The sequence below is a fragment of the Acartia tonsa genome, chromosome 4 (assembly GCF_053477335.1).
Source record: "Acartia tonsa isolate MP-2025a chromosome 4, ASM5347733v1, whole genome shotgun sequence".
Classification (NCBI taxonomy): Eukaryota; Metazoa; Arthropoda; class Copepoda; order Calanoida; family Acartiidae; genus Acartia; species Acartia tonsa.
Genome location: NC_137263.1, coordinates 27,361,309 through 27,374,244, shown reverse-complemented (window position 1 = coordinate 27,374,244; position 12,936 = coordinate 27,361,309). Strand labels below are relative to the sequence as shown.

General features: G+C 31.5%; 1 protein-coding gene across 1 annotated transcript; it reads left to right on the top strand.

Annotated features, from left to right (window-relative positions):
• The first annotated feature begins 1,209 nt into the window (after nucleotides 1-1,209).
• Nucleotides 1,210-12,498, top strand: LOC145316649 (uncharacterized). The gene is made up of 15 exons (XM_080157321.1): nucleotides 1,210-1,380; nucleotides 1,485-1,586; nucleotides 1,748-1,842; nucleotides 2,468-2,557; nucleotides 2,840-3,058; nucleotides 3,366-3,536; nucleotides 7,009-7,059; nucleotides 7,451-7,888; nucleotides 8,039-8,248; nucleotides 8,658-8,784; nucleotides 9,004-9,303; nucleotides 9,438-9,521; nucleotides 10,060-10,108; nucleotides 11,613-11,733; nucleotides 12,316-12,498. The coding sequence occupies exons 1-15, from the start codon at nucleotides 1,296-1,298 to the stop codon at nucleotides 12,361-12,363; spliced, it is 2,190 nt and encodes a 729-aa protein (XP_080013447.1). The 5' UTR covers nucleotides 1,210-1,295; the 3' UTR covers nucleotides 12,364-12,498.
• Nucleotides 12,499-12,936: the final 438 nt, after the last annotated feature.

Here is a 12,936-nt window from a genome sequence, read left to right as displayed (position 1 = left end):
AATAATTTTCAATAAATAATGCTTAAAAACTTGTTTTGCTGAAGAAATATTAATGTACCAAAAAAATGGCGCCTCGCCCATCATATTAAAACGTTGTTCGTTTTTACTGATATGGTTAATTTAGAATATTTCATGCAACAAATTATTCCATCTCAAGTTGAATTTACTTTATAATTTAACTCAATATTTTCAAAAACTTATCTGAATAGAACAAAGGAAAAACAAGAACGTTTACATTCAATAGAAGCAAAGCTATTTTAAACTTTAATATTAACATTATAGGACATATTAAGAAAATTAAAAAGAAATTGAAAGAGAACAAAAAAAGAAACAAGGATGACAACATCCATAAGTAGCGAACCTTAAAAATTATGGATGGACACAAAAAAAATGAACTATAGAGTAGTGTAATAAAAAATAAACCAAAATAAATCACGAAACCTTTTAAATTTATAATGTTAAAATCTAGGAATCGATCTATCATCCCAACGAATAAGCAAATCTTAATGAAACTTTGTGGGAATATGTAAAATGTGAACTTATTTAACCCCTGAATCTATTTCACCCTTATAACTTTATTAGGAGTCTAGAAAATCATGAAAACTTAAATCTAGGAATCGAACTAGCACCTCAACCAATAAGCAAATCTCAATAAAACTTGATAGAAGTATGCATAATTTTAAATTATTTAATTCTTGAAAATTTTAGCCAAATTATTAAAACTCAAAAATGTAGGAATCGATCTAGCACCCTAAGCAATCGACTAATCTTAATCAAACTTGGTGAAATTATGACGAATGTAAACTTATTAATCTATGAAAATTTCAGGTGTCTATCTTAAAAACTAGTTGAGAAAATCACGTTTCCCCCAAAACATTTTAAACAGACTGACGGAAGGACAGACATACGGACAGATATTTCAAATTATAGAGTAAGCTTCGCTACTAAAAAAGAAAGCAGACGCTCATGGTGCATATTCTAGGAAAAGTGATACCTATTTTTTCCCAAGACATGTTTTGCTCATCATATCATGGTTCACATATAGTGATCTCTTTTACAGAGCAGAAATGTGTAAATGGTAAGTAGGTTAAGTAAAGCAACACTTTTGTTCATTCAAATGATGCAATGAAAGAAATTGTTAAACTACTAATTATCAAACAGTGATATTGGTCTTTTACTAAATATTTTTTAAATACAATTTTCAGATTAAAATGGAACACAGAGCATATTTATTAAACTTAATATCAAATTTATTAATTTGAATAATCACCATCTTCATTGAAAAACAAAAACAAATGTTAAAACTAGGAGAATACAAGACAATGAATCTTTTTCAGGCAGTTTTTATTATGTCAATCATTGGCCTTTCATCACACAAAGGTGACATATAAAAAATTACTTTAATATTTTTAATTTTGTTTGATAGGTTGCGTGATTGAGCATAGATGACTAAAAATATTCATAAATCTGATATGTTATTTCAGAATTGGACTTATTACAGGCCATAGCTGTTCCATTCGAGGATCCAAAGCATGTATATTTCGCTCAAGGAATGAACGGTCTTCATGCTTTTGGTCTCAGAGCAGGTTAAATTATAATTATTGTAGAAAGACAAGTGCAGAGTTAAGTTTTAGATTAAAAATATACTGTGGGCAATTAATGTATTTTTACAATATTATGAAATAGATAAATATATGTATATAAATATATAAAAAAAATGACTAAAAATATAATTCTTTTTGTTTAGGTTCAGATATTCGGACACCTTACTCATTAATATTTCCCCCTCTTATGTTTGAAAATTTTGCAATGTTGGCAACAATAAGACCAGCTGATTCCCAGGTACGCATGATTATAGGTAAAGCCAACAGCAGATACTTAATAGGTATTTGTAATGAGTAGTGTGACAACTACAAGATTTCCATGTATTCATATTAAGATATGTGGCTAAAAGAAGAATCCAAGGTATAAGTATACATAGTCAGATACACACATCATGTGGGATGGAGAATTAGATCTCAACAGATTCTCTACATACATAATCATGGGTGTGACCACTGGCAGTTATTCATAAATAGGGATTTGGTCACCAATAGATACAGGTATACAGGTATACTAAGATGTAGCTACCAGCACATTTTTCAGGTTATTGTATGACAGATATATAGCCAACTTGGAATACATAATTATTAATTAGGTACCACAGTTATGTTTATTCAGAGATTTGGTCACCTGCAGACTCCCAGGTATAATCAGATGTATATCTTAAATAAGATATCCAGGTATACACAATAAGGGATGTAGATACCACATGTGGGTACCACTGGTATATTTATTGAGAAGTGGTTCCCTGCACATTCATAATCAGAAGTATGGCCTGCACCAATTTCAATCGTATACATTATCAAGGCAGGATTATAAATAGTTTTAAATTAAAAAATAGTTTAAACAGAAATTATATTTTTAGGGAGGTTTTTTATTTTCTGTTGTATCCCCACAAGATTCTAAATTAAGCCTTGGTCTTAGTATTACTGGTGGATCAAGTCTAGGGAAACAGGTTAAAAATTATTTATATTTCCAGAACTACTTAGAGTATGAGATGGTCGATCTGCAAGCAAGGCATTTGAACAATACAAAGGCTTTAGTTTTTCCTCAAACAACATCTTCTTGATTTTATTTTTATCTACTAGCATAATATATTTGGGTAATTTAGAAAAGTGAGCTATAGATTTAAATAGCAATGCTTTGCTCAACAATATCTATTTTAAGATCTCAAAATTATTCAAAGTTACAATGTTGTATTAATGAAATGATCCTGTAATAATCTATAAATTTTCAGACTGTTTCTCTTTATTTATCTTCAAGTGAAAGCAAAACAACAAGACCTCTGGTGGACTTTATCATTTCCTCTCTCCCTCTCTCTTGGACAGCACTGGCTCTCAAGCTTGAGGGAAGCATGGTCACATTATATATTAACTGTCAAGAGGTTGATAGTCTCGTTGTCAACAGACCCAGAAAGATAAAGTTTGAACAAGCTTCCTCCTTGTTTATTGGACAGGTGATATTTACAATATTAACTAATAAAAATTTTATATCGTTGAAAGACCTTCTCGACTGCCTGGGCTTCTATTCAAGCTAGAGGTCTAAAAGTTTTTGTGTGATTATATTTTTTTACTACATCCAAAAAATTGACATTTCAGCAAAAGAAAATATTAAAGAATAAGAGAAAACAAGGTTTAAATTCAATGCAGTCATCTATTTAAATGATTTAAGGCTGTTTTATTGTCAAATATTAGTTATATATTCATTCATTGATATATGAAGTGATGTTTTAAATTAACCCTAATTCTGCCATTCTATATTAGGGTGGAGGTCTACATCACACACCTTGGGAGGGAATTATCCAAGAGCTTAGGATCAGTGAAGACCCAAGGAGGGCGGAGGATTACTGTCTTGAGAGTACGGAAGTGATTATGATTGATGGTGAGAAGAAAAGTGGACCTCCCATAGCTGTTCATAATATTCCAGATATTCAGGTCAATGACTAAGCTAATTATATTACTATATTAAAACAAGGATGACAACAATCCTTAGTAGCGAAGCAGAAAAGAAACATGACAAACGAAAAAAGTGAAAGAAGTAAATGTTTAGGGGTCATGAAAAAGTAAAACAGAAGGATATTAGAAAAAAAGTTATTTGGTGTGATAAATATCACGAAACCTTTATAAGAAATGTCTTTTGTTGTATGGCACATGTACTGGTACATTTTAATATAAAGGACATGAAATTTAAATGGCGTCAATGAAATTTTTCCAACTTTAAATCGAGATGACGCTGTAATTTCCAGAGAATATTAACTTTACCAGTGATTTTCTACTCTTTAATATATTTTGTTATAAATACAGTCTGTGTGTTCATCCATGTTTCTATAATACTATACAGAAAATAATTACTTATTAGCTCCTGGGGGAATGTGATATAGTCGGCTGCTGACATTACTTGTAAAGAGACTACTAACTAATAAGTTTTCAATCATTTAGTCCAATAATTTTTAGTTTTACCCTTAACCTTCGTTAGTCCTTCAAAGCCCTTAGAGGCTAGGGGCGAAGAAGCTAATCCTAATACATAAAGTAGTAAGCTTTTTTTTGTCTGTAGCGAAGGATCCCGCTAACTACCAAACCGATATGTTAGTGCAGTAATAAAATACTTACAAAGTTGATGGTTTGAATAGAAAGCATAACAATAAAACATCTGATTAAAATTTTCTTAAGAGCAGGTCTTGAAAATCACGTTTATTTACTTCTATTAATATCATAAAGAAAATATGGTTAGATTTGTTTAAATTCGACAAACAACAAGGAAATTCACTTAAATGTGGTGACTATATTGCACGAACATTCTCTCAAAATTATTTAGTCCCTATATTCTATAGAGAACATATCCTTTTTCATCAGATAACACGAGGTTGTTTAAAAAATTTGATAATTTATAGTATTAACAAATTTATTCAATTATATTTGAAAAAATAAAAATGTTGCAGACTAGGCTAATTCTATTCCCCTATTCCTTCCAAATATTCAAAGTTTTGTCTAAATTTAATCTAGAAATTTGACTAATTAGATTGGGAAATTCTCTTTTATCCCAGGATAGAGGTTGTCATTTTAAGAACCTATCCCCTCGCTTCTCAAACTTACACAATTATAATTCATTTTCCTCAGACAGACACTATTTTTTTCTAGAGAAAAAAAAAGAATAAAAAAAGGATGACAACATCCATAAAAGCAAAGCACTGAAACGGTAGGACAAACGGACACTAAAACTTATATAGTGTAAGAATAATCAGACTATAAATGTATAAATGTCGAAGCAAAATTGTAAGTAAAATTGTTGAAAAGCTGCTTTATACAGAATAATGTTTATGGACATACTTACATTTTTAGGACTTGATTATAGAGTTGCTTCGCTTATAATATTGTACTTTGTTGTCCTAGGAATCAGAATACAAAAAATCAGATCAATCGGATTATTAGATCACATAAAAATTTGTTGTTGAAAAAGTAAAAAAAATCAACATGTTTAAAATGGACTTATGGACATTCTGGTAATTATTATAGAGTTGTTACGCTTTCTAAATCGTACATAACTACTACAGGAATCACCATGCAAAGTTTGAAATCAATAGGACAATTCTAACATGCCTAAATTAGCGAAAAAAGCTATCCGTTACTTACGGACGAACGGACCGACCCTAATTATAGAAAAGCTTCGCTTTTAATAAAATCCGTGAGGGATGTTTCTAAATCTACAAACAGAGGTTTTTACTGAATCTCCCCCCCCCCCTCCCCCATAATTGTTAGGATAACACTTAGTTTTTACAAAATAAACCAATAATAATCAAAAACTTTTAGAACACGTCCATCTTGAAATCAATCAAAACAAAATTAAGTGATACCAACAATGACCAACGCAGTATTCCATATTAATTTTTTTTCTAATTTGTGAAATGTCAAGAAAAATGACCATATTAACTATCCTTATACTAAAGTAACAGGATGTTTGTTTGTCTGTGTGTCCCAAAAAAAATATTTTTTTAAAATTTTTTTAACTAAAATTTAAAATGAGGGGGAAGGCATCCCCCCTTAAAAAAAAATTTTTCGCCCCCCCCCCCAATTTTTTTTTTACTTTTTCATTTAAAATAAGAAATTGGGTCATTAAATTTGACTCTCTCCTCCTCAAGTCCCCCTAGAGGCCTCTAGGGGCGTAGCCGCTAGTATACTATATTACATTAATAACTCTAAAAGTGGTTTCCAGTGTCGATATTTTTATCAAACACTTTACTAAGTCTCAAAAATTTAAAGTTCAATAGATCTTATCTAAAAAACTTATTATTTTATTTGCTTTTCTTGACATGCTTGTGAGTCAACTCCTAGTTGGTGTAGAATATTTAAAATGTTAAATGAGTTATTTAAGCAAACAAAATTTAGCATAAATGGATATTTAAATTCCAAGGTATTAAATGATCGAGCGTTAGCTCATCATTTAATACCGAGGGATTTAAATATCCATTTATGCTAAATTTTGTTTGCTTAAATAACATTCTATTGCAACAAAAAGGTGATGTTAGCAAATAATTTCTTGAATAAAATCATAAAACGTTTTTTCATTTAATTTTCATTTTTTTCACTGTTGTGTTTTTATTTGACATTAAAAATAAAAATCATAAAAAAATCTTCCATATCAAAGAGAAAAAATCTTTGAATTATTGGTCAATTTAAGTTCAAAGATTTTTTTATTGTAAAAAGTTAATTTTTTAAAAATATTTTAGAAAAAAAATCTTCTAACAAAAAAAAATTATCATAATCCAAGATGGCGTCAATACATGTAAAATAATATTTTTAAAACAAAAAATTAAAACTTGAATATCTTTTTTCACAGATTGAATTTCAAAAATCGGTCTGACAGTTTTTCCAAAGTCAGTATGATCTATCAAATGAAAAAGGTTTGAAACTGATAGAACATTTCTTTATACTAAAACATATTTTTTCTCCCGTTTTTTGCCCACACTTCCAAAAAATGAAATTCAATGAAAATTAAATGGTTCTCACGTTAAAAAAATTTTCTCACGGGTCCCAAAAATGAATTTAAATGAAAATCATATGTACCATTTAAATCAAAATAAATGGTTCCCACATTCTAAAAATTTTCCCACGCTTGACATTCTTGAAAAATGCTAAATAAATGGACATTTAAACAAACCAAACATCGCGTTTTTTGCAATGGAATGTATATCTAATACATAAGAATTTAGATTAATTTATTTTTATTTTGCTGTGTTCATATATCTTGCCCACTAAAGTAATATAAATATAAAAATACAGAGTAAATTATTAAACAAAAGACTTTACCTTAAAATAAGATTTGAAATAAAGATTTACATTCGATGTTATGTTATTCTATTAAATAAAAAAAAATAGCTAGATATGCAATGTATATAAGCAATTATTTCAGACATCCAGTTCAAAAGGAGAGAAAGGTGAAAGAGGACCAATGGGACCAAGAGTAAGTTTATGCTTTTTTATATAAATTTTATAGAAAAACAACGTTTTTACTTCAATTATATTTTTTTATACAAAAAATGGATAGGGCAGTTAACGATGATTCACTCTTCTCCCATTCTTTTTGGTATTTCTTCTGTGGCCTCCACGTACAAATTATTCCACGAAAATTTTGGCCTTGTGTTACGTAGTTCAGTCCAATTCAATTTTACTTTTTCCCTACATACCAATTGCTCTATGCTAACCAATGAAAACGAGTTTATAAATGTTTTTTTGGGGGGGGTCATGCAGAGTAATTCTAGGCTCACACCACATGTTATCTATCTACTACAAAACTCTCTTTTTTGGTATGTAAAGACGGAAGGAGAACTATAAAATATTTTATAAATTTCCAGGGGCCTCCTGGTCAAAGTGTTCGAGGCCCTCCTGGTATTCCGGGTCCACAAGGCCTCCCTGGGCCTCCTGGCAAGGGATTAGAGCCAACAGCTGATCTGGACTTCTTCGGAGGAGGAGAGTGTGGATGCAATGAAAGTATTATTGAGAGAAGTATAATGAGATTGACAGATGTTCTACCCAAGGGAGACAAGGGTGAACTGGGATCTCAAGGGGTTCCCGGTACTGCAGGGTTGCGGGGTCAGACAGGACCAGAAGGACCAGTAGGACCTGTTGGCCCAAAGGGTGACCGTGGCTTACGAGGTGAAACTGGGCTTCAAGGAGTTCAAGGAAGGCCTGGTGAGAAGGGTGAGGCTGGAATGGACGGAATACCTGGCAGAAATGGAGAGCAAGGACCACCAGGTCCACCTGGCCCACCTGGATTTCTAAATGGTTATGATGTAAGTTGTTATTTAATTTTTCATATAGTTTAATTTTATAATATAATTTTAACTGAATGGATTCTATTGAGATTTTTAGTTATTTGCGGATTGTTTAAAATTTCATTTGCTTTGATACTATTCCTTTTTATCATTTATTTTATAAATCAGCCAGCATGGTCCCCAAGAAGTAGGATGATGCAGGACTCTGTCTTGATGACACGAGGAGGAGGTCAGGAGGTATCCAGTCAACCAGGATTACCTGGACCAAAGGGAGAGAAAGGAGATCCTGGAGCTAATGGAGAACATGGTTTGACCGGAAGACCAGGAGATAAGGGGGAGTTGGGATACACGGGATCTAAAGGAGATAAGGGGTCTAAGGTTGGATTTTGATTATTTCTATTTAAAAAAATTAAAAAGTAGAACGATGTCTGTCTGTCTGTCTGACGCTTAAGATCTCGGTAACAGCCGAACCGATTGGGTTCTACTCTTCATGGAATATACCTACTGGCTAATTTTTCCTCAATTTGTTTGCTTGTTATAAACTAAAACAAATAAAACAAATGGGGAACCGCCACCGCACCCTTGGGGCTAAGCCACCGTGAAAAAAATCATCCCCCCAAAAAACAAATTACAACGAACAATTCTATAAACGAGGGGGACTTCACAACACCTCTTGGGGCGAAGCCGCTCGTATTTCAAAAACTAACACCAAATAACTCACAAAACCTAAACTAGGATGTTAGTATATTTAGTAGTCAAAAATGGTGTAATAAAATAATGAATACAGGGAGAAGAAGGATCCACAGGTCCCGTTGGAAGCAAAGGAGATGTTGGTCCTGCTGGAGAACCTGGAAGGCCTGGACAGCCTGGACCACAAGGAAACCAAGGAATAAAAGGAGATGTTGGTCCTCCCGGTACAAAGTTTAGACTTTTATATTCATTTGACTCACAATGAAAAGACAGATTAGATATAAACCAAAATACTTTTTATTACTATCTAACTATTTTCATAAACTTAGCAAGAGAAAAATTTGATAGAAAAAAATTTGTTTTACTTTGTTTTTGTTATGTAAAACAATAAAATTTAATTTCCTGAAAATAATTCTGATATATTTAGTGCTTTTGTTTTTAAGGACCTCCTGCAACAGTACTGTACACCAACTCTTCTGGCCTTCCCTTACTTCCAGCTGGCAAAGGTGATCCTGGTGAACGGGGACTACCTGGACTTAGAGGACGCAAGGGTGACATAGGTCCACCCGGACCTGCTGGAGCGAAGGGTGAGCCTGGTGTGGTTCCACCACTCAATATGACCGCTCTCAGAGGAGAGAAGGGTGATCGTGGCCGTCGAGGAAAGCGTGGACGTCCAGGACCTCCAGGAATGCCTGCTCCAGTTCCACCACCCATTCAGTTGCAAGATTATTATGATTCAACAGGTACTTCATATTAGTTTAAACATCAAGATTTTTCAACTAATAAAATAAAATAGCATTTAACTTCTTTTGTAACCTATAGTTAAAAAATGACTACACTATGTTACACAATTGTAAAACTATTTTTAATATATTAGATTCGAATCTATTGGTTGGAGAAGCAAGTCCCTCCCTAGATTCCAGTGTTAAACCAAATCCCTATACAAGTCCTATTCTTCCAGGTTAGATGCTTCTTTTAAGGAAAAGTTTGAAAAAAACATATGAAAGAATTATCTGATTATAATAAGACTTGGCATCAATGTTTAAATCGTAATTAAAATTTGTTTAATCAAATATTTGACATTGTATAAGATTTTATTGGATTCTTTTATTTGAGTGGATAATAAAATGAAAAATAAGATTAAAAGCAGTTTTGTTAGACCCGAGGGGCCGAAATCCCGGAAAAAACTGGTATTATTTCCCTATTTCAATATTCGTGAAAAAATATCTGAAACATGATGCTATACATGATTTTTAAGTATAGCTGAGAACCGTTTCTAACCAAATGGATATTAATCGGTTTCAAAGCCATACTGGATATATAGCTGCAATTGTCGAAAAAAATAAGAACGTGCATGATATCAGGGTTTGCAAATTATTTGATCCTTAAAAAGATGGAATTGCATAAAATATTTAACCGCTGTCATCAGAATGGTTTTAACTGCTCAGTGAAATCACATTTTCTTAACACAAATATTAAACTTAATCATAAATTTTAAGGTTCTCGAGTTCAATCAGATGGGACCAAATCTTGCTCCTATCCACTCAGGAAATTATGTACTCATAACTAAAGACAACAATTTATTTATTCGGATTTTGTACATTTTACTGCTGCTAGATCTAGTTGCTAGGATCAAACCTTTTTTAAAACAATATAAGTTTTGGAGGCTGCATAATCACGAAATGAAAATTTTCATTTTAAAGGTAAAAGTGTACAAGTTTCATTACTTGCAATTTTGATATAAAAAATAATGACATTTAATTTTTTCAGTAATTAATCATTATTATTTCTTCTTTTGCAAAATATTTGCGCTCATCATATTCCCATAATATATCTCTCCCCCTTCTTTGGGGAATTATCCTTGAATTTAAAGAGAGGAATGTAAAAAAGTGACCTGGCAAATCTAAACAGTTAATTGGCCCCTCTGTCTCATACCTTCCACTATTCAATTGTATCATTTGTTAGATTTTCAATATATTAGCATTACATAATAGTTCATTTTTTGTTTTTTTTAATAATGATACTAAAAACAAAGCAGCAAATACTGCATGTACAAAAATTATGACTTATTGCAACATCTTAAAACCTAGTGCAATTTCTTGTACACTTGGTCCACTCTTTAAGGTAATTTAGTAATGTCCCGAAAATACGAGTGCAATAGTGGGGGGGGGGGGGGTGGCTCTAGATTCCTAGTTAGGTCAGAGTTGTAATTGCAAATATGTGCCTGGTCAGCAAATTTGTTGAAATGAAATCTTATCCAAGCTGATTCAATTAGATATACATTAGCAGTCTATAAAAATGATCCCTCAAAATTAAACATTTTTATCTCCTTGAATATTGAATATTCTCATTTTTAGATTATTTTTATTTCCTCCCCTCTTGTATAGCTTGAAAATATATCTATTTTTTTCGTGTATGAAATTGCTGTAATTTCAGCCCTTTTTAGTTGCGAAGCTACTCTATAATTTGAAGTGTCCGTCTGTCTGTCCGTCTTAGTTTGGGGGAAACGTGATTTTCTCGGCTCCTATAAAAGATATAAGGCTGAAATTTTTTGACAACATTCCCAATATTAAGAAGCACAATTAACTATCAATCATCGATGACGGTCGGACCGCTTTTAGCAGGTTTTAGGCTATTTTTGTATTTATCACATTTTTCTCCATATCTTTGATGTTTATGGTTTGATTTCAAAATTTTTTCAGTTATAAATATCAAAATTTAATTTCCTGTCGTTTAAAGAAAACAACTATGACGTTCAGACTGCCTTTAAGCAGGTTTTAGACTTTTTTAGGATATCAGTATCAAAATAATTTTTCCCATTGTTATGAGCATCTTTTGTGTAATTTACTTTGACCGTCATTATTAAACAAAATATGTGTTTATTTTCTCCAAAAAATTTATTCTTGATTTTAATAAATACACTTTAAATCTACTTGTACGTATTCCCATCCGTGTTTTTTTGTGCTTCGCTACTTATGGATGTTGTCATCCTTGTTTTTCTATATCTATCTAATTTAAATGTTATTTTGTACATAAATGAATGTATTATTAGTACAAGCACAGTAGAGAGATTAACAAGAACTTATTCCCACTGCCCGCCAGGAACTGTCGTCTTTCTTCAATCTGAACAAACTTTAGTCTTCAAAGTTGATGTGGGTTGGAGATATATTATGGTAATTTTTAATAAATATTATGATAATATGTAAAGCAATTATGAATTAGTTTTTGACCCTATAAGAGATGTTATATAAACCTGCTTGGAAAACAAAACAAGGCTGATAACAACCATAAGTAGCAAAACTCTTAAATATTAAAGTAAGAAGATATACCAAGCATAGGTAGTAGGTACTTAATGAGTTGTGAAGTAAATACTTGGTGGTCAAATAAATCTTCGCAAAAAAATTATGCAATCATTTAATAAAAATTACAAGTGGAAAAGTTTTGATAATTTAAATATTTTCAATAATTCTATTTTCATGCAACATTTCCCTCTGCCATAAAGCAAGACGCGGTGAAGATTAATGTATACCCCTTTGTATCCATATATCTCTCTCTGGATACAGCAAAGTTATCACAAAGATACACATATAGCTATTAGTTAAATCGTTTGGCAATGAAGAAAACGATTATCTAAATAAGCACTTTGATCGTTGCAAATTTACACTAGAAGCAATTTAATTTATTTCCAGATTGTTTTTTTCTATAACTTATATATGTTTCTATGTTTGACTTATTTCTTCCTGATCTATTTGCAGGCCGGAGGATTGGTTGATCATCCAACTCAACAACTTAATAACATGTAATCGACATATTATAAAATATACTCGTTATTAAAAATTATTAATGTATTGTTTTAACATTTTATTAAATCATAAAATATTTTCCATTTATAATTAAAATTTTCTCATGAATAAAACATTTTATATTATGTTTTTTAACTTTATATTAGATTATTACTTATACAAAATAACAGTATGACTAGGTTTGTGTCTAAGTTCAGGATCTAATTTACAGGGAAGCATGGGAAAGTTTATAACTACCTCCACTCTACTAAGAGAAACCCGTAAATTGCGCCTATAGCCCTCTTGAGGCGTAGTTGCTATTATATCAAAAGATCTTTGGTAAGATTTTTGTTGTTGTTTATTTTACATATCTCGTTATGGACCCACTAAATTCATTTTTGTTGATTACAAACATAGTTCAATAATGCTAATTTTTGGTTAAAGCAATAACGTAAACGTAAAAATTTCTCATCTGATTATCAAATCTTAACATTTTCTAAGCACATTTCACTACACTGATCAACCAAAAACGTCCTATTAACAAAAATATGCAGGAATAATGCCTTGATTTTATGGTATTTTGGGAGGGAAAAA

Excerpts from the sequence above, each read along its gene's own strand:
- LOC145316649 (XM_080157321.1), top strand. The coding sequence starts at position 1,296 with ATGTTAAAACTAGGAGAATACAAGACAATGAATCTTTTTCAGGCAGTT. Across the intron at positions 8,785-9,003 it reads AGGAGATGTTGGTCCTCCCG|GACCTCCTGCAACAGTACTG; the intron begins GTACAAAGTTTA and ends TTTGTTTTTAAG. Across the intron at positions 9,304-9,437 it reads AGATTATTATGATTCAACAG|ATTCGAATCTATTGGTTGGA; the intron begins GTACTTCATATT and ends TTAATATATTAG.